General features: G+C 39.7%; 2 protein-coding genes across 5 annotated transcripts in view; one reads left to right on the plus strand and one right to left on the minus strand.

Annotated features, from left to right (window-relative positions):
- Nucleotides 1–3,498, minus strand: part of LOC144013760 (RNA-binding motif, single-stranded-interacting protein 2-like) — a 29,910-nt gene extending 26,412 nt beyond the window's left edge. For all 3 annotated transcript variants that reach the window (XM_077512951.1, XM_077512950.1, XM_077512949.1), the window contains exon 1: nt 3,265–3,498. In XM_077512951.1, the coding sequence (XP_077369077.1) occupies nt 3,265–3,339 (75 nt within the window). In that variant the 5' untranslated portion in view covers nt 3,340–3,498. The remainder of the gene's footprint in view (nt 1–3,264) is intronic.
- A 9,701-nt stretch (nt 3,499–13,199) lies between these two features.
- The window catches only part of LOC144013763 (low-density lipoprotein receptor-related protein 1-like), a 95,529-nt gene continuing 86,069 nt past the window's right edge, over nt 13,200–22,659 (plus strand). For both annotated transcript variants that reach the window (XM_077512952.1, XM_077512953.1), the window contains exon 1: nt 13,200–13,833. In XM_077512952.1, the coding sequence (XP_077369078.1) occupies nt 13,761–13,833 (73 nt within the window). In that variant the 5' untranslated portion in view covers nt 13,200–13,760. The remainder of the gene's footprint in view (nt 13,834–22,659) is intronic.

A 22,659-nucleotide genomic window follows, 5' to 3' on the forward strand; every position in this document is an offset into this window, starting at 1 on the left:
GTACAAATTTATTATGTTTTAATTGTGGACGGCTGATTAATTAGTCCGACATTACAATTTTATTTTATTTTTTTACTTTGCAAAATCATCTCGCGGGCCACATTAAGACCCTTTCCGGGCCTGATCCGGCCCGCGGGCCTTATGTTTGACATCCCTGTTATACACGCTACACATGAAATGTAAAAATGTTACAGATAGATAGATAGATAGATAGATAGATAGATAGATAGATAGTCCTCTCGTCTAATCTCCCTCTCGCTTCTTGAGCATCAATGGCGAACTGTTTGTTTTAGCACAATCGCAGCTCCTTCTTGCACTTTCTGTTGCTTCACACCCACTATCAGGTGAGATACACCTGCAGGCCCGTGGAGATTCAATCTGACGCCTGGCAAGTGAGGCCTGTCTAATAGGGATCTGAGCTTGTTAGCGCTAAAGTGCTAATCCCGCTCATGTGCTCTCCAGTCAGAAGGTAGCGTCTCATTAAAAGTGCTCCTTGTGAGAAAAGGTTGTCAGTGAGTCGTATCCAAACCGACTACCCATCTGCCTCAGTGGTCAGTCCTGAGCCCAGCTGTAAAGTGTTTCCCACCCATGTAAATGTCCTGTACAGACTGCAAGTTGAGGGAGTCGTCATATTATTTTAGTTTGTCTGAGTCCCCCGTTTCGCTATCCTGCTCTTTTCCTGTTTCACATTGCCATCTCGGAGCATTCCGTCCATTCCGCCGCAATCCACAAATGTTTGTTTCTGTTCCTGTACTGCTGGGGGTGAATGTGTTGGTTTTAAGATTAGGGCTCTAGCTGTCAATCGTAAATTCCTTCAGGCGTTTTCAGCAACTACAAGAGACCTCACTGTGCACACACACAACACACATTCACGTAAACAGCTGCCATCTAAAGTGATAAAGCGCCAGCCCGGCATTCCCATAACAATAAGGGTTTATCCAGGTAATGGTTGCAAAGGGACAAAAAAACAGCACCTTCAAATGATGTGCATGCAGTGACTCAAAGGGCAGTTACAATTGGTGGGATAAGCGGTAGATGATGGATGGATGGATGGATGGATGGATGGGTGTGTATGTGTACTCACAAGTGAATAATAATAATAATAATAATAATAATAATAATAATAATGCCTTCAACAAATTGATTTTCTACAATAATTTAATGCCCGCTGTTGACATATTTACAAATGAAATCATGTTAGAAAAGTGGTGTACCTTGTGCCAAATTTACGCATGGTCTGAGGCACAAGTATAGAATAACTTTCAGCCACCCAATTGTCAGATTGGCCAGGCGCATGGCAAAGACGGTCACACCCTCACTATGTTGGAAGTCCCACATGGCATAGAGCAGTCGGCCAAATTCCCAAACAAGTCAGCAAGGCTTACGCATTTCCCCATTGGCCGAAAATAAATCCCAAGTTGTTTACATGTTGACATCTTACACCAAATGTGGAAGTGCTGCGTTCATAGAGTGAAACAATCAACAATCTGTTGAATACAGTTGAACAAATTCTTCATCATATATTTATATACCCACCACAATAACCACAATAATAAATTTACTGTTAAATTAATACTTCTCATACTGCTTTCTACTCTGTACACATATAATAGTACAAAGAAGAAGAAGAAGAAGAAGAAGAAGAAGAAGAAGAACGCTGTCAAAGATTTCACCAGCAATATTTTATAACTGTCCCCATATCTAATACAAGACAAAGAAAAAAATACTTTAACATCTTACCGGTTTTGCAAAGGAAATCTTAAAAGGCACAGTGGGTGGAAAAAATCATAGCGCCAAGTGACGTAATCTTGTGATATGCCGTTGCAAAATACCAAAAAAAAAAAAAGTTCTATTGAAAAACAAGTCAGCGGGAAAGTGGACGCGCGCTCTAAAAGTCCGTTTTACACAATCTTCCAACATCCTGAAGAGGAACAATCTCAGAGAAATAATCACATCCTCTTCATGTGAGCTTGAGTACAGAGGAAATCAAGGTATGGGAAAATCACAGGGGGGGTGAGAGAGAAAAATGTGTGGAAGTTAATAGAAAGCAGAGGAAAGTGGGGGGTGGGGGGGGGGAGAAATCTTTTAATCCTTTTCTGGTTTCCGCCCTCTCCTCTGAGTCAAAGACACAAACCAGGAGTTAGCACTTGAAACTGGCTTTACAAGGCCTGCCTCTGTGCGACTTTGGCGCTCTGACAATGTAAAATGTGTCCAAATAAAGTGGTGCATGTCTTCTTTCAAGGAAGATGTTTGCTGAACGTCTCTTGAAGGAAGTGTATTGTCTAAATCCAGGATTCCACAAATTCCAGGCTATTAAAAGTGTGCAATCTGAATCCCAGCCAGCCGTGAGGCAGGGACGGGAATAACACACAGGGAGAGTGGAGGGAGGTGTTTGATTTCAGCATTGTTAAAGCCTTAGTATAGACCATGATGTATATTTGAACATATTCAATCACATCTTTGCTCTGCAAGCTTAATTTCTAGATGCGACATGTGTGTTCCATCGCATATGCAGCCATATAGCATCCATAAATGTTCTAAAATCCATGAAGCCATCTGTAGTTCCATAAATACCACAATGGAAAGAGATCTACTACTACAGTTTGTACATATTGCAGCTCTAAAAATAGATTACAATGTCAACTCATGAATAAATTATTTCAGCTATCCAGTCAATCATTGTTGGAGTTTATATTGGTCTGCCTCTAATCTTGTTGTACTAAAATCGATCTAGTCCATATGGCCCAATGTAAGGCGACTTATGAACTTTTCTTTCATACAGCAAATCCCCTCTCGGTTATTATTAAGGGAATTGAAGGGGTGGGGCATGTCGCTAGGCGTAAAAAAGCAAAGAAAAAAACTTTGCCAACTTGTGATTAATTCAATGAAAACGTCACCCAAGCTTGGCAATACATATGTAGGAATAAAAAAAACGTATTTTGAATTATAAGAACTGGCCCTATTGATGTTGTTGAAATGAGCACAGTTCTTATTCTTGTGCGCAGTAAAGGAAGGGCGAGCACAAGCAAACAGAATCAAAGCAACAACCTCACATCTTCAGTGTTATATTTACGACCACGCCGTGTAAAAATTCATCATAAAATATTCCACGCAGCCAGGCGTGTTGTTGAAACTAGGGTCGCCTGTGGTTCACTTCCCTCAAGGACACTGCAGCTTCACGCGGCCCGAACTGGCGCCGAGCTCGGAACGAGATGTCTGACTGGCAATTACTACAGCAAAGCGAGTGACGGGAGCAAAGTTTACCTTCTTGATGCTTTTGCCCGGGTAGCCGTTGTACGCGTTCACTCCTCCGGTCCTGGGCGGCACAGAGAGCAGCATTTTGACGCGGCGCCGTGTGCGGTGGAGCGGAGAGCCGAGAGCAGCCAGCAAGCTGACGTCAGCCGGGGAAAGTGAGCCAGGAGCGGCGCTGCTGATTGGAGTCGCCTCTTTTCCCGGCACTCGGACGCTCTCAGCACTCGACGTGCACCGTTGGGATTTAGCTCGCAACCTCTCACGATGGTGCGTGCGCAGGACACCCCCCACCACTCCTCTGTTCAATCACTATCACCCCCCCAAAAATTCAATACATACGATATATACTGTATATGGGTCATTCCATACTTGGAGGACACCCCCCCACCCCAACCATTACATTTCAAATAAACCATTTACAAAACAGAATAACTGGAAGACCCACAGAATACTTCACAATGTGCAAATATTCTGTTTAATTGTGTTGGTGTCTGTCTAAAGGTTAAATATTTATATTTAACATTAAATTATCAACCTTTTGTTTTCCTGATCCTTATTTTGAAGAGAAAAAACAAACAAACCAAAAAACAATTATAACTGTCAATAACTACTAATAAATATTTAAACTGATACATGTGTACACACTGGAATAGCGGAACAAACAAACAATAGAGGAATTTAGTGGATTTTCATTTTCAACCTGGATAGATTTTTATTTTTTGTTTTATAAAAAGTATTTACGTTACAAGAAGTCAAGAGAGACTGCCTATATTGTTTTTCATAAAAAAAAAAACTTTATTTTCATGTTAAAAATGCACTTTCAATAAAGTATTTGGAACTCCGTTTGTACTGCATTATTTTTATGTTGAGATGGTGTTATCGGCAGCTGCTGAAAGTAACTAAAAAAGTAACTTTTAATCTAACTTAGTTACTTTTAAAATCAAGTAATCAGTAACGCAATTTAGTTACTTTTAAAACTAAGTAATCAGTAAAGTAACTAAGTTACTTTTTCAAGGTAACTGTGGCAACACTGCACAGAAATGTGTCATATGATTTTGATGATTTGGCTAATCTTTGGTGATATGATTTTTGACCACATCTGCTTCACCGTTCAGAGGTTAGTTAGGTTAGTAACCTGGTCTCGGGTGTGGAGTTTGCGATGCCTTTGCCCAGGTACTCGAGCTGGCTCCATCCCACACACCAAAAACAATTGTCTTATATTAATTGAAGAATCTTTAATAAATATGCTCTGGAGTTGTGTCAACACACAAACTTCTTACAAAAACTTTTTAAGCCATATAGAAGAGGAGCAAAAAAATACACTTTTTCTGTACTAGAGTAAAGTGCAATTGCACATCCACTACAGTAGTTGGCAGTGGTGATCATTGTCAGAGAGTGTGCAGGAGTATGGGTTAGATGCCACGGGCTTCCGTAAGGGGGTGGGGGCTACAAACTATTTCATTTTTCCTGGGGGGGCGTAACAAAAAATAATTGAGAAGCACTGCCATACGGTACCTAATTTTTCAAGTGTTCTCACACATAATGGAGTGTGTCATTGAAACCAATGCAACAAAGTTGCTCATGTTAGCCTATCATAAAAAAAGATATTTTTAAAATTATTTTGTCCTTGACCAGTTAGCATAGTAGCTAACACAGCGAGCAAGGACTCTTGAGAAAAAAAAATAAATAAATAACACCGGCATTGATTTGCAACCCTATTACTTGCGACAATTGTATAGTGATAGAGTGTTAGCCAAATTAGCATTCAAATACAATTTTTCATCATTTATTTAATTGCAAATGGCCATATTTATTCAGCAATATTAAAAAAAAAAAAATCAGGTGCCTGAATACTCTATCTGCAATAGGATTGGGCCTAATATGACAAAATATGATATGGCTAAAATCAACAACAACAATAACAAAAATCTATCCCTCCCCCCCCCCAAAAAAAAACGTGTACCGTTGAATGCTAAACTGGTCAAATCATTTTATTATGATGGTTTTTCTTGAAAAGATCACAGCAAAATGTAATATATAGTCGTTTTTAAAAAAAAAATGTCTTCTAATTATGGAATGACCCAAAATAAATGAAAGTATTGCAATTGGTATGATTGAATCTACTGCGATTGGCTGGCAACCAGTTCAGGGTGTACCACGCCTACTGCCCAAAGCCAGCTGGGATAGGCTCCAGTACCCCCGCGACCCTTGTGAGGAGTAAGCGGTTTTAAGAAAATGGATGGATGGATGGATGGATGGATGATTTAATCTATAACATGAAGTACACATTGCACCTGAGAGTGACTTATTTTGCTTTTAAAAAAAGAAAATGAAGACAGTAATCCCCTCACAGCTCTCTATTCAAAATGAATATAGAGTGGTCATCGCCATGATTCGAATCACAAGCCTCAGAAGTGTGAGGTGGATGTGCTAGTTGCTAACCCCTAGTCAACTGTGCCTCAGTTGAATGAATGAGGCCTGGGGGGAAAAAAAAAGAAAAAAGAATGCGGCTTGTGATCAGGAATCCCAGATGATTTTCAACATTTTTCATAATTTTAGGTCAAAGGAAGATTTTCAGACGAAGAAGATATTCTTACGTCATTTTAAAATGTTTTGTTCAAAGGAGCCATGCACAGAAAATGGCCCTGCATCAGGCACATACAGTACTCCGATAGTGAATGTTGTAATAGGCCTACTAAGGAATCTGCACAACAATAAATCATCTATGACTACGTGTCTGGAATGACGGCATGCTAAAAATCCATATGACATCTGGTTGGCCACAATGTACTGTTTGTTAGAAGCCATTTTCAAACACCCCAGATTTGAGTTCATTCAAGGTAAGCGTTCTATGTAAATACATTCATCATTCTTTACTCTAAAGCCAAGTGAACTAACAGAAAAAACCCCCATATTTTTTGAGTATGGGAATAACAAAACAAGTTACATGAGAAACTGATATTTCAACTAGATGTAAAACCAATGTCAACTATATGATCACAGAGGAATCCAATAACGTTGCACCTAAAACTGTCCTTGACACGTGCCACATATACAATTCCACTGAAGTAAAGTCATGTGAGGAAAATGCAGAATATCACCAGTGAAATCTTAAATCAATGCTCTCCCTGGGGTTGGATTGTAGCATGTATGCTATCAGTAAAAGGGGGAGTGTTAAAAGTGTTAGCAAGATTAGAAAGTAGCCTCACTTCGCGAATCCCCCACCCCCAGTCTCTGACCAAAGCTAGATGTACATGATTCTCAAACATTACCATACAATTATGAAAGAATTCATATCCAGTGTCAGCAAAATAACAACACTAGCAATAATAAGTTAGAAAATAGCAATGTTAACAAAGCTGCTAGAATTTAGCATGACCATAATGGAGTGAGTAGGCCTATGTGTACCAGAAACGTTAGTAGGGGTGTAAAAAAAAAAAAAATCGATTCGGCGATATATCGCGATACTACATCGCGCGATTCTCGAATCGATTCAATAAAAAAAAAATCGTTTTTTTTTATTTTTTTATTTTTTTTTAAGAGCTCAGAATTGTTCATTCGGTAGTCTTACCGATTCAACGTCTTATCATCATTGCCTTTTTTTTTTTTTTTTTTTTGTGTGAATCGATTTTTAAACTTCCATTTTTAATGGAAAAATATTCAACAAAACGTCTGACTTCGGGTTAGGATTCACACCTTGAGCATGGAAGAATGTTATATGGACGGAACATTAAGCCTTAATATTTTATTTTAATGCTGTTCAAACATGAAACAGATTACAACCTCTATGACTGAAATTTCAGATAAATAAATAATACATTTTCATATAAATCTTACACTCTACAAGCTTACTGATTAGTATTTTCTAAATTTGAATGAAAAAAAATCGCAACAATCGACTTATAAATTCGTATCGGGATTAATCGGTATCGAATCGAATCGTGACCTGTGAATCGTGATATGAATCGAATCGTCAGGTACGAGGCAATTCACACCCCTAGTACATAATATGATCTGGTGGATTAAAAAAAATATATATAATAAAAAAAAAAAAAAAATAGAATTAAAAAAAAAAAAAAATCCCCCCCCCCCCCCAAGAAATCCCCCCCCCCCAAAAAAAAAAGCCATCTCGGGCTCCATCTTGTGCTCGTCATTTGATTGGCAAGAAAATGGCGCACCCGAGGAAAACAACCAATCATAAATGGAAGGCGTGACTTATGAGGTGGGGGGGGGGGGGGGGGGGGGTATGCCCATATCCCATCTGTCTTAGATGGTTGTATATCCTCAGCCTCAGACAGTGATTTTTTTTTTCTTTTTCCTTACAGTTGTGCATTGACTTACAAGTTTTCCAAGACACGAGCCATCCCTTAATTAATATTTTTGTCTTGAGATATGAGCTAAATTCATCCCAACCCCATATCACTACATAGCAGTTTTGATATAGTGGATCTCGATTGTACCGCTTAAAATCCCTTTTGTAATAATGGGGGAAAATGTGAATTGTGCTCATATCTCAAGACAAAAAGTAACCCAGTCATCGTGTTCACAATCAGTCGTTCATTCCCAATTCTCTAATCAGTACAAGAGGGTTTTCAGTGGCACTATCTACTGTAGGTCCACATGTAGGATATGTAGGGATGAGGGAAAAATGTGAATTGTGCTCATATCTCAAAATATAAAGTATAACACAGTTGCCGTGTTCACAATCAGCCATTCATTTTCAGTTCTCGAAACAGCACAATGGGATTTTCAGTGGCACCATCTATGTCCACTATATAAAAATCCCAATGGCGTGAATATGGAAAGGTCAGAATGTTGCTCATATCTCAAGACAGAAAAATTGGTCTAACGTTGACTCATATCTGGAGGGAAAAATTTCTTATAAAAACAAAACAAAACACTGGAATGGATTAATTTCATTTCCATTCATTTCAATGGGGGAAAGGTGATTTGAGATAGGCAATTCACACCCCTAAACGTTAGTATTATTTTTTGAGGAGGAATGTATATTATAAATCAGCAGGTAATAAAATGACTTGTAGAGCAGAAATGTTGCTAATTTCACATAGCTTCTGAATCTTCTCAGCTGACTGAGATCCCATCGCTTTCTTCTGTTTGGTATGTTAGCGAGGCCTGAGTATTATTATTTATTTATTTAAAAAAAAAAAAAAATTATTATGCCATAGTTTCAGCAAAGCTCCTGAAGCTCAAGGTGATAGTTCAGCACGAGCATGCCCACAAATGCGAAGCAAATGATTAACACCTCATCAGACCAAATTAGAAGTACAAGACAAGTCAGAGAGGGATGCCCACCCTGCCACATATTATTTCATCATGTCAGGTTGTACTTAGTTTCAACAAACATGACAAACAGTTTTTTTTTTCTATTTAAATTGCAAACACCACTTTTTTGCCTCAACAAATTATTAATTTCCAAGTTCAGTTGAAAAACCGAGAAAATTTAAGTCAAGTTCAACAGATCAAATTACACACACAAAATAAATAATAAGTTGCTTGGCAACTAAATTTCCTGACCCTTTTGCCTTGTCTTGCGTACCATGACTGATAAGCCCTCAAGTGAGTAAACATATGCAAGTGTTCATTCAGCCATCCAGTCACTGTGTTCTTTTAAGCCTGGCCGGCATTTGCATAATTTCTCTGGTGCTGTGAACAGTGAACCTCAGCTGTACAGAGAAGTAGAGGACAGGCCTGCATGAGCGAATGGTGATCTACATGCACGGGGGATTTCAACTAGATTTCATCATGACGGTCTAGTCAGAAAGCTGGGAGAGGCTCAGCAGAATTGATAATCTCTCTGTCTCTGTCTCTCTCTCCCTGTCTACCACACGCATGCTCAATGTCAAAACTTCAATCCATTTGCATAAAAACAACATGATTCTGCAAGCCATTATTAGCCGCAGACGGGCATTGACGCTATTTTGACAGGAACGTTTGCCCGTCGCAATGAGGTCATTCAGACTCGTTCACTTGCCCTGTTTCAATCTATGTTGTGTTTTGATATGCGCGTTGAGCCAGATGGGCTATGAGCTCCGCAACAGCTCAAGGACAGTTTGGGGAGGGGTTCACAGTTTGCGGAATCCCTGAGCCAGCCAACCCCCAAACACACGTACACGCACACACTGAATACCGGGCGGGGCCTTCCAGGTGGTACTGGGATCAGATACATGTACACTACAGTACAATATTGTGCAAAGTTTTTAACCGAAGACCAGCTTGCCTTCTATTTTATTTACCTTTTTCCCACGACAGTAATTCGTTAAAATAGTAAATACTAGAGCAGGAATTCTGCAAGCTGGCATGCGTGACGTGCACACTCAGAGCTGACAACAAGACACTCTAAAGTGGCCACACCATCTTAATAAGGGGAAATGTATGTTCAGCTTGTTGGCATAGCTAACTCGCTATTTATATATAACTTATGTCTGAATACGCTTTACAGTAGTGGTGTCCAAACTACGGTCTGGGGGCCATTTGCGGCCCACCGTCCATTTTTCAGTGGTCCGCGGCATATGCTAAAAATGGCATTTGACCCAGTTAAAATAAATTAACAAAAATAAAAATGTTTGGAGATGGTCAAAGTAAGAAGGGAGGATGTCGAAAAACACAGGTGCCATTAAAGGTTATTTTAGTTAACTAAAACTAACAAAAAAACTAAAACTAATGAAAAAACTAAAATTAAAAAAAACAATTTCGTTAACGTTAAATGTGATTTTTAGTAGATTTATTTTGATATAAACCGGAATAATGACGTTTGAAAGTATGTCACACAGAAGTGATGTCATCTAGCAGCAGCCAATAGTAAAGCACCTTCAGATAATGTCGCTCCCATAAATATTGTGCACAAGTAATACACTTTTTTTAAAACTAATACTGAAACTAAAAAACTAAATTAAAACTAAGCATTTTTTAAAGAACTAAACTAACAGAACCACCCTGAAAACTAACTAAAATGAAAAATTTCAAAACTATAATAACTCTACTGCCATGTTACAAATAAATTGGTTTATATACTGTAGCATTTTTCTAAATATGCAAAAGTACAAATAAATTATTTGTACAATTAGGACTAAAACAATTTCTCTTCATAACATTATGTGGCCCTTGCATCCTTCTGATTTTTTGTATGTGGCCCTCAAATGAAAAAGTTTGGACACCCCTGCTTTACAGAGTCTTTATGGCAGTCAAAATTTGAGTTAATTAGGATGTTGGAAGACGAACAATCTGCCAGTCTGTCTGTTCTGGTCAAACATTCTCAACACCACACAACACCTGCTAGTATCTACCAATCCAGACTGCTGAGAAAATGTCAAGTTGATCTTAGCTAGTGGATAGGGAATGCTTGCCAGCGACTTGTGTATGGGGGAGGGTTGCGGAGGTGGAATGGGGGAGGACGATGGTTGGGGGGTTGGAGGCAGCAGTTGGGAGAACACAGGCTGCCGGTACATGCTCGGCATTCCTCAGGTGTTGTCAGCATTGCTCGCTCAGTAATTGCCTGGCTCGGAAAACACGCACCAGGCCACACTTCACTAGCAAACTGAACAGTGCATGCGAGAGGGGCGCAAGGCGGGTGGTAGTCAATATATAATTAGATGTAGGCATAATGCGAAGCAGATTGATCCTTTTTTTTTTTTTTTTTTTTTTTTTAAAGAATGAGCATGCCAGAGTGGTATCTGTTGAGTAATGACACAAATAACTGCATGTGGTGCAGCTCCAGATGCAGATTGTGGCTGAAAGTCAGGAGCTTGATTTATGCTGCAATTCATCCAAAGATCGGGCAGCTTGGCTAACGGGTGGAGCCAAGCAGCAGACCCGGTGTGGTGGTCAGACATCCTTCACGGAATTTCTCATCTCTGTTTCAAAGATCTCTATTGATTTGCATAAACAATATACTGGGCTAGATGTCGTCACTTTCATCCTTGACACCACAATCACAGAAGAAGCAGGTTCTTCCTGTCTGGGAACGCTTCTTTTCCCTTTCCTCCCCCATCCTTGGCTGGCTGACTGGCTGAAAGATGGGGGATTGTGTGCAGATGTGGCTGGAGAGAGGCCAGCCCTTCTGCCCTGAGAGAACATGTGGTCTGGGAGTGTTTACGCTGGCACCCTTTCAAGCCTTCTCCCACACAGCATGCTGGCGTCAGCCTCCATATGACAAAGAGAGCACTCTCAGGTTGCGGTGACACCAGCAATTGTGTTGACAGAGAGGAGCAACAACAACGTCAACAAAACCCACTGAGACCTGCTATGACCCCTAAAAATGGTGTAAAAAAAAAAAAACCCCCACAAAAAAACAGGTACTGGTTCCTTAAAATACATACTATAATACCACAACTATCCTTGTGTTGTGTGGAGAAAATATTCTGGGATTCCACAAATAAAATAACACTTAGCGCAGACCCCCCCCCCCCACACACACAGATTCTCCACATATTTAACATTCTCCTTTGTGATTTAGGCCCAAAGTAAACAGCAGTGAACAGAAAAGAGTCTAAGGCGTTCCTAATGTCAGTTTGCCTCAAACACTCACCTGTTTAAATGTAAGTGAGGCACATTCTGAGCAAACATAAATTTAGTATCCCGTTATCTGAAAAGGTCCTCTCACACGTCCCTTACATATTTTATTATTATTATTTAAAAAAAAGAAAAAAAACATCACATTTCGCTTAATTACATGCAAGAGAAAATGGATGGATACAAACTACCAAATATATATATATTGTGGTTGTGTTTTTTTAAACCAGCACGGTAACCGCAAACTGACTTCTCTCACTCATGTAAGTATTCAGCGCCCCCTGCAGGTTGGGATTATTCAACATAGAGATGCGATTGACTTATGACATATTTCAGTGACCGAATACATGCAAATTTGGTAATTTGTCAACATGATGGACAACGTCATGTCAACAATATGTATACCATTTGAATATAAGAAACTGCATAGTTGAATAGGGAGAGTCTTACAATCAACTGAATAAATGTGTTACTGCAGATTAAAACACCCATATTTATTCATGATTTAAGAGGACAAATGCGCGTGTGCGTAAGGGTAATACATACCCTCTATTAGGTGTCACTGGGTTATACAATTTGCAACGTAAAATACCTTATGTCATAAATGTATTTTCTTTTAACAAATAAGAAGCATGGCATGACATGCTCCCACACTGCCGGAAAACACAACTGTCTTCTTTCTTGTAATACATTTATTATTCTCGTACAAGCTTTAGGTACTTAAATAATAAATAAATAAATAAATAAATACTGTGCTACTAGTAATTCAGCGTTGCAATAAAGTTTTCATAGGAGTAAAAATGTATGTTGGGGGGGGGGGGGACTTTTTTTTAAACTGAGCCATAAAATTCACACTGTTCGTTTGAATGTTATATTATTACATTCTTAAGAAAAGAAAGTTCAAAGCTTCAGTTTTCATTTTCATCTCGGTGTGGATAATGAATTGACCAATTAGATTGAATGGACTGTTATAGGTCTATTTGATCACCACCAGGGGGCGCAATTTGTCATGAAAAGCAGCGATTCGGTCAATGGCCTTCATCCGACGACTTTCTCTTTTTCACTTTTGAATTACTTGTTCAGCAGTGTGCCAATAAGTTGGTAAGAATAAGTGAAACGAAACCTAAATAATAATCATAATAATAAACAAAAAACATTTATCCAAATACGATTGTACAAAATTCCCATGAATTTAAATGTCGAGATTTGAATTTATGACACAAGGTGGAAAACGGTGAATACTGTATATGTTTATGGAGGTGAGGCTCATACAGTAAATCAATCCCATCAAATCTACCCCCGGGTCCCACCTCGACTGTGGGCTAAAAAAGCACATGAAAAAGGAGGTGTGCTGACGCATGCGCAGACGTCCTCCGCCACTCACCTCCCGTTTTTTTGTGTGGAATCAAGCTGATTACGTCACGGGCTCGTCCACTGAGCTCGGAGCTGGACATTTAGCATCCACTCATGCGGTTGCACGTTTGAGGAGACACTTTGGCGCTCCGGGGGACGAAAGCGCCTTTTATTTTTGACATTTTGTGTTTGCCCCTCATTTTATTTGCGGAATCCTGTGAGGGGAGCCGGTGTGCTCGCGTGATTGTGTGTGTGTGAGCGAGCTTGTAGAGGTGGTGGCATTGGTGGTGAGTGTGTGCTGAGGAGCCACACTGTGCATCATGTTTGAAAGCTGAGCGCCCTTTCCAATACTGTATTTTACATGACAGTACTGCTGCAGCGCCTCGTTTAACGTGAGAGGGTTCTCCACTTATTCCTCCCCCGAAGAAGAAAAAGAGGAGGCGTGCTGGACTGAGGGTGCAGAGGAACGAAGTCACGATCCCACCCGGATCATCGGAGCTGGGGGCTCGGATGAGGTGCTCGATTGGACTAATTTGGGTTTAGAGATCCAGTCGAGTCCCCCCCCAACCACTCCACCTCCATTGCTCCTTTCCCAATAGCAGTGCCGTCGAGGCATTGCTCAGGAGATGGCGATGAGCTGGCTCTATCTGGGATTTCTACTCAGCCTGGGGGTCATCGCTCCGAACGGTGTAGCCGAAGGTAAGACGCCTGTTGGCTGCTCCAGCACTGTCATACACCTAAGAAAGCGCGACCACTTTGTTCTGTGCACATATAGCACCTATCTAAACAACAGGCCTGTGCAGCACACACAAAGCGACAACACAGCAGCATGCATGCAGCCTCCTTGGAATGCTACGATCGATTCATTCATCATTGAAAGTGGCGCACAAAAGCAAGCATTTGGCCTAGATCTGATTTGATTCAAGGGCCTGCCTTGTAAAGCAAAGCAGACCATGGGGCAATTCACAAAATTAGCAGGGAGTTTTTTTTGACAGCATTCACGTACAATCAGACATATCCTCCTTTTGTCTCCCCTCCTTTTAATGTAGCTACACTGTGTGTTCCTTATGAATGATTAGTCACGTTACCCGAGGTTGTGTTTCCCTCTGAGGTGCCACTGACAGCACAGTGTGCCATGACTTGACTAATGAGATTTTAACTGCATCGACCTGTTGAACTGCTCAGCTTGCAGGCATGCATTGGGCCACAGTCTAATGTAATTATAAGCAGTCCTCGCCAGTGTGTTATTTACCGCACATAAGTTGGATGCATGATAGTTTGGATTGCAAAGGAAGAGTGTGCTTCATTTAGAAGAGTTGGTGTAGTGCATGCATTCATCATGTGTTGCATATTTGTACTGTCACATTACATTTGTCCTCCAAAGACAGATACCTCATTTCTGTGTCGTTAGATTAGAGATTATATAAGCGAAAAGATGTATGGTACAGTACCGGGGGAAGGTTTTTGACAGTGGAAGCCATAGCTGGGGTTACTGAAGTCACATACTGTAGCTCCTCCCTACTCCTCCATCAGTAGTATGTAACATCTGGGCACAGAAAGACCATTAATCCAACTTAGATGCTGAGAGGGGGGAGGGACCAGCTGAAAAGTGAAATAAAACTCAGCTCGGGGAATTTGTTGAAACGGACACGTGGTTACACTTACATCACACGAGGCGTAGGGGCCTGGAAATGATATGGAAGTTATATATTTGTTCTCTGGGTCGACTCAAGCCAGAGCACATTTGATCTGAATTTGAGTTTGATATAGTCCAAAGACCAAAGAGAACTAGTCCAGAGTCCAATTGATAAACAGCAGGTGGTACAGCTATATTTTATGAATGAGAGGGGATTAGTGAGAGGAAGGTCAAAAAGTCAAAACATTTCAATGCTGAACAGACAGCTTTTTACTTGTGGCAGCGCTTTCACGGTTGTAAACGTGTTGCCTCTGGAAAGGTTTTAGCCAGAAAATGTGCTGCGTAAAGTCAAGCACAGGAATGACAGTCTTCGTGTGTGTGATGGTTGAATGAAATGCCTCAAATTTATCGTAGATGTTTTACTGTAGTTTGTAGACTTCAAAGGTTAAATTACGTTGTCCTTAATCAGTTAAAATGTTCACCTCATTTTGCCACATTTGATGTCTGGAGGAAATCAAAGCCTGGATGGCTTTAAATTTCTTGAATTTCAATAGAAGAAAAAGAAGAAAACAGAAGTTATGGTCTTTGATCCCAGCGGCTCTTCTCATCCTGCCGACTTGGGTTCTCTGGCACACCATCTAAAGCCAACAGCTTCAAACCTGGGTGTCAAGATGGACAGTGACTTTAAACTGGACTGGCAACTTGCCGCTGTTGTCAAATCCAGCTTTTTTCATCTTAGGCAGCTGGCTAAGGTAAAAAAAAAAAATCTATCTCAGTAGCAGTTAGAAACGGTAATCCAAGCCTTTGTTACATTTCGGCTGGATTACTGTAATGCACTTTACTTTGGAATCAGCCAGTCCTCCCTCCAGCATCTTCTAGCTTCTCCAAAATGCTGCTGCTCGTCTGCTTACTGGTGCCTGTAAGAGGGAACACATAACTTGTATACGCATTTCAAAATGTTTGCTTTGTTCTTGTTTTGTTATTATTCTTATTCTTTACAGCACCACCGATATTTATGTTTATGTACAGCACTTTGTATACAGCAATGCCTGTTCTTAAAGCGCTTTATAAATAAAGTTGAGTTGAGTAGTATTATGATGACATTTTTCCCTGTGCTGTAAATAAATGGACTGGCTAAAATATGAACTGGCATCACTGTAAAATGTAAGCGACGGCATCAAACAAGGCTTAAAATAATAATTTTTGTAAAGTCTCTTTATAAAGGCGCGATTTGAGGCTGTGCTCTTTTGTGGACCACATTACAAATCGAGCTTTTGATAAGGTCTACCTCTGTGTTAATAAAACATCTGATTGATGAGGTTCAGCTCCGGTTTGCATTGGAGAGCATTGTTAAAGACTGCTTTGAGGCCTTTTGTGTCATTTTTGTGTCCTAATTGGAGGTACTAATTCAGGATTTCCATCCAAGGTGGCATTATAATTAGTGAACTTGCATAAGTGGCCTCAGCAGCATTTAGGAGCAGCACAATGCCTGTGGTGAAAAGGGTGAATGTGGGTCAGGGGCTAAAGACTTTGAATTCTTATGCAGCCTAACCCTTGTAATTGCACCTGGCCTTAACTTTCCCTTAGAACGACAAACATCTGCTGGTCGAATATTTCAATTACAAAAAAAGGTTGAAGCAAAATCTTGGCCCCAAAGCTTCTCAGGGATCATTTTTGCACATGGACCAACCGTACTGCAGTCGCCCGCACCAATCTGTGTAGTAGTAACAAGTTGGCACAATGGTGGTAAGACAGGAGAAGTTGGACATAATTTCACATTTAAGAAAAGAAGATAAAGTTAAATGTGTATACCACAATAAGATGTCAACAGTTGCCAGCACAGAAGGTAACGTATCAATGTTAGCTAATTTAATGTAGCCTACCATCAATGGTTAGAATGTATTGTAATCCCTCTGCAAGTGGTTAAAAAAATAGGCACATCTGTCAGTTCACTTTCAATTGCTTTATTGAACAAACAAACAAACAAACACATAAATCTATTCATATACGAGCTGCCGATGGTCACCGGTCACATAGTTACTCAACAGCGAGACACGCAAAATTCTCCACTGTAATTCGCTGACACCCATGTCACTCACCAGGCCAGTCCCCGCCTTTTAAAGCCGTGCAGACTCAAAAGTACAGATACTACATATGTGTACATATGTATATATATAATCCCAAGTGGACAAAACACCTACTCTACAACTCACTTTTACATGCGTGTGTCTAATAATATCCAAATCAACTTTTAACCAGATTATCAATGGAATGCTGTTATTTTCCATTTTGTGAAATTGTGAAATAATAATTGCTCAAGACGAAGTTGCTGAAAGTAGCTTGCTTCTACTCCTTCACTTCCCTCAACTGTGACCAAAAAAACAAAAAACAAAAAAAAAAACCCCTCAGATTAGCATCAATATTGCACACATATAAGTGTGGGAGCCTGCAGATGAAAGAGCGTTTGTTGATTCCTAATTGCTGGGGTGTGGTGTAATTGGTGTTTTCTGCTCACGTCAGTGTTTACCCCTATCCGTAAAAGGAGAAGATTGTCTTCTATAACCGAGTAGAGTGTTTCATGGGCATTAGTCTTAGTCTTGATAACATCCGGCTTTTGCATCCCTTTCATTAACTTAACAATTGAGAGCGTGAAGAGATGTGCTTTTACAGACATGACATTAATATCACACTTCTTGAATGGAGCACAGTGAACAGTCTTGTTCAAATGTAACGGGAAGCTGTGATGTTTTCCTAACACCTGGAGCAGCTGTGAGGGGTGCTTTTGCAAAAGCCTGAACATCACTAATAGTGAACTCCTCACCCGATGCCTCGAGCTGACCACCCAGAGTTTTGTTTAGTGTCGTAAAGCGTTAGATCGAATCTTGCTACTTTTAATGCTTGCTCTGAGGAGATTAAATGTCAAAGTTTACTTTCCTCGAAGTCACAACGAGAGTGTGACTTTGGCCGTGTGGTAACAAACAAGGGATGGGCATTTGAGTAAATTTGCATTCTATAACTACAACTAATATTTATAAACTATAACTCCATGTTTTTGTTCTTTAGACCAACTGTCTGTCTGTCTAATCTAATTTAACATTATTTTGATATAAGTTAGTTGGGGGTAGGACTAGATAAGTTCTTGTACTTCTTCCTACTCCCTTTGAACATGTACTTTACTAATCATTCTTTTCCTTTTTAACTTTTATATTTTCTTTCTTTCGCTTTTATTTTGTATTGCATTTATATGTTGACTACTTTGCCTTAGAGTCGACTAGTTTAATGCTAACTGTAACACAATGTGAAACGCCATAATGACAAGCCCCGGTGCAGCAGTGTTATATAACGCTTTTATGGCTGTCACAAATGAAACTTTTTAGAATTGATTAACCTATCGATTATTACATCGACTCTCGAGTAATCTGTGTTGGACAATTTTTTATTTTATTTTTTTCTGCGAAAATGTCTGACAATTGTAAGGTCGCCTCTACACATAACACTTGAGTTTGCCAACCTTGATGTTTAAACATTAGTTTACTAACTTCAAAATCCAAAGCCAGGGTCTGGTCTGGTGTCATTCACTATCAGAAGTGCAGAAAAAAAATAATAATAAATAAATAGAAAGACCCAATTGCAACTGTCATGCTCATCTGCTCTTTATGGTGGAAAATTTCTATGAAAAATAATCACATCACTTTGTATGGCTGGGTATCGATTTCCTCAATCGATTAGATTTTGATTCACAAGAGTTGAGCTCAATTCAATAGTTTTTTTTTTTTAATCCAATTTGATTTGCACAATACCAACATTTATTTATTTCTTTTTTATCTATTTTTTTTTTTTTTGGTGGTCCTGGAATATATTAATGGCATTCCCATTCATTTCACTTTGGAAAGATGATTTGAGATACGAGTGTTTGGAGTTGCAAGTGTGATCACAAGTGTGAGCAAAAATTAACTTGTATCTCAAGGCACCGCTGTAACTATATGTATTTTGTATCAATGTGACTTTGAAGTATTTTCTTTAAGAGCTAATGAGAAAATGTTTTACGAAGTGCAGTGGCAGTAGTGAAGAAAACATGACGACAACATTGAACAATGTTTTTATTGAAGCCCTTATAGTGCTTGCCTGCTTGGCTCATATTCAACTTCAATAAAGCTTAAGTGATTGCCTCTGTCTGAAAGGAATTGTAAATGCCTCTGTCTGCAGTGAGAATGTTGAGTAATTCGCCCAATTGGTCTTCATGCTCTTTTCAGCTGCTACACATATTAATACTGTGAAACTTCACTTTCGTATTCCATAATATAGCCCAAAGGCCTTGACTGTGCTCTATCTGAATTATTAATATGGCACAAAAATTCAGGAATAACAACTTCCATCTGCCCTCTTTCTCCCCATGTTATTCCTTATAATGCAAATAGTCCTGCTTTGGGTTTGGGATCCAGCTGATGTGTGTGCAGCTATAGTGCTTTTACATTTGACCTTGGGGTGTCTAATTCCATGACGTGGCTGCTTAGAAGAATGAATTTCCTCAAAAGAGGAAAAGGTCATAATTCTATGTGCCCGGGTTTCGCTATAGTCATATGAAACAAATTCATCAAGACACAGATTTATTCCTTTCCTTTCAGGCTGTCATCTTTTCACTGCAGCATCAGCAACTTTTAACAGCAGTCCAACAAACACAACTCAATAATGTTGCTGAGCCCAAAAATGATCTGCGGTAATACCTTGAACCTACATAAAGTTTGTTTGGAGAGGATCAGTTACTTTAGGTTTCGTTTTTCGCCAAAATCCACCCAGGATGTGTTCAGGCAGCATACTGTGCGTAGAAGACGTGTGATTTGGAAGCGCCTGAAGCCAAAGAAGTAATCCTTGTATTGACACACACAAAGAAGACTAAAATCTCATAAAACATGAGTAAAATGTAAACTATTGCCTAGCGGGCTTGATTAAAACACATCTTCCTCTCATCCACCAGCCAACATGGCAATGTGCACTATATAGGTCTCAAAAACCGTGGGGGTGCTGGAGTCGATCCCAGCTGTCTTCGGGCATTATGCAGGGTGCACTCTGAGCTGGTTGCCAGCCAACCGCAGCAAGTCTTAGTTAGTTAGCTAGTTAGCGTTAAATAAAATACATTAACTTCATGTATTTTTTAATGGAATAAAATTAGTTTTCTGTTATTTTCCATACATCCAGACCAATAGCACTTTATGAAAAAGTGAAGAAAAAAAAAGTACAAAGAAATGGGCAGCTTGGACATTAACCTTTCATTTCAATCCCAACTATAAATTGTCTGTACAGTAACACACTGCCTTTTTGCTTCACACATGGCATCAATTAGAAGGTGCCAGAATGTTCCTGCAGTGAATTTGTTGTGCAGTGATGGCCATATTGAGAGGGACATATTGAGTGAAAATGGGTCAGTGTTGGGCCCAGCTGGTGATGGTGACTGGAGGCCTCCATTGCCTGGATCACCATCTCATCCTGTTCCGTCCCACAGGCTTCCGTTCAGCCTTCAAGATTGTTTGGACAATATTTTTTTTAATTTTTTATTTATTTTATTTTTTTTTATAAGAGCTCAGAATTGTTCATTCGGTAGTCTTACCGATTCAACGTCTTATCATCATTGCTCTTTTTTTTTTTTTTTTTTTTTTTTTTTTTTTTGTGTGTGTGTGTGTGCGTTTGCGTGCGTGCGTGCGTGCGTGCAAATACGTATAAATTTATACTCATTAATTCACCTAAAGCCTTATAAATATCCCATTACCCTTCGCCTTAACCAGGTACTTCAGAATCTTGCCAGAGTCGTGAAGTTTAAATGGTCAGGAGACCAGAGAAAAGGTCAGAAAAAAATAAAGAGAAAAGAAAGATAAATCAAAGTGAAATCCAGCACCGACCAAACACTTCTTGCCTTCCCCATGATTACAAAATCAAAGTCTTACGCCAACCCCGGAAGCCTCTAAATTCCAGCAAATTTAGCGAGATCTCAAGAGACCAGAGGAAAAACTAAAGAGAGGAAGGAGGGAAGGTTTGGACAATATTTCGGCGCACATTCAAATCAACACCACCTGAGGTTCCTCCTTGCATATAAAGACATGGGTACCAAAGTATTTTCCTTTTCTCCTAAAGACTCGTTGGGATGTAACTGTGAGAACGAGGACTGTACATTCATGCATTTGCTCACTCGCTCATGTTTTAATGCTTTTGCCATCAACGGTGCTTGAGGGCAATTCAGTGTGCACTGTTTGGACAGTGCAATGCTCCACTGGCTCTGCATGAGGAAATACAATGTGCACGCCGTATAGCCGGCAGTTTACTCAGAATCCAACCAAATCCGCCAGCTTGAGGGAGAACCGCATACCAGGAAGTCTTGGCGTAGTTCATACAAATTAAACATACAGTGCAACGTATAAATGAGTATTTGTGCTGCGAAGGCTTCAAATGGATCTCAGACGGCTGGAAATGGTTTTCTTTTGTGTGTTTGTTTGTACATTTCCTGCATACCCTGAAAGCGACTAATTTGGAATTGGGTGTCGGAAGTTTAATAGGATAATGAAGAAACTGTTTCATAATGCTTCAATCGTGTAGTGTCCGCACCCACCCGCCGAAATTTAGCAAAATTAGCATCCTCTACAGGAGGGTGTTAACTGTTAAGCTTTGACTGAGCTCAGTAACTTGGTCTTTGAGATTCTGTGGAAAATTAGTAAACAAATTTACAAGTAACGTTTTAGCAGAGTCAGCAAAAAAAGTGACAATTAACCAACGCTTTTTTGCATTATTATTACTGATAGCCTTGCTCGAAAAAAAAAAAGTGAAAAAAAAACGTGACTAACATCTTGGACCATATCTTCATTGGAATTTCCAAATTCCAAAATGTTTGAGTCCTGAAACATTCATATTCCAACAGCACACTGTCCTGTTAAGTAGCAGGCATACACATTGTTGCATAGAGTAGAGGATTGTATTTTTGAAAACATTTGAGAAACATTTTTTGTGGGGTTATTGTGCACTCAAAAAAAGCAAAACCGTCAAATTACCTAGACTGGTATATGTGCTCCAATTGTAAAATTTTCATAAAGGTTTCTGAATGGCTAAACTATTCAGGTTCAGAACTCCATTAATAGTTTCCAAATCAAATATGCTTGAGGTAAATCATGCCGGTGTATTCTTTTGTGCAAAATTTAGTACATTGGTTGTTTTTATTGACTACCGTAGAGTAAATGACCTTTTCATCCACATTTCTTGGTAAGAACCTTTTAATTCAAGTAATCTTCTTAGTTTAATCCTTATTTGTTTGCTGCCATGTACCCGGATTGCCTTTCATTTCCTAATGTTGGACTCAAATAGCTCAACATTTCAGCTGAACTCAGACTCTTCTAACATTCTGGCAATTTACTTTGGAATAAAAGGGAATTTCTGAGTGAATCAACAAATCATATCTCTGTGTGAAATATTTTCGTGAAAGAGCTCCGATGAGGCTGCCAGTCTTTTGCTCCCCGGTCGCTCACCCCTCCTTAGCCATAATATCCAATTAGGCTTAAAGGTTCTCTCCTCTGTCAAATTGTCAGGCTGCGGTGGAAGGGCAATGGATAAATTAGACGCCACAATGTTTTATTTACAGTTTTATGCCTACTCTTGAGGAACAAAGGGCTCAGTCCAATCACTTTATAACTAAGATTGCCAGGGATGCCTTCACACAGCAGCCTGTCAGCGGGTTCAATGCTTTTATTTATTTGAGCTCAGGAGTCAGTCAGTTGGACTCAGGCCATGGCTACCAAACCTCCCTCTCATTCCTCCTTGGAGTGACTGCATGCGCGCATGTCCTCTAAACATATTCAATCAACAGTCTGTACCAGTTTTTTTCTGGCGGTCTTGCTGACATCTCGTACCGC

This window comes from Festucalex cinctus, chromosome 2 (genome assembly GCF_051991245.1).
Source record: "Festucalex cinctus isolate MCC-2025b chromosome 2, RoL_Fcin_1.0, whole genome shotgun sequence".
Taxonomy (NCBI): domain Eukaryota; kingdom Metazoa; phylum Chordata; class Actinopteri; order Syngnathiformes; family Syngnathidae; genus Festucalex; species Festucalex cinctus.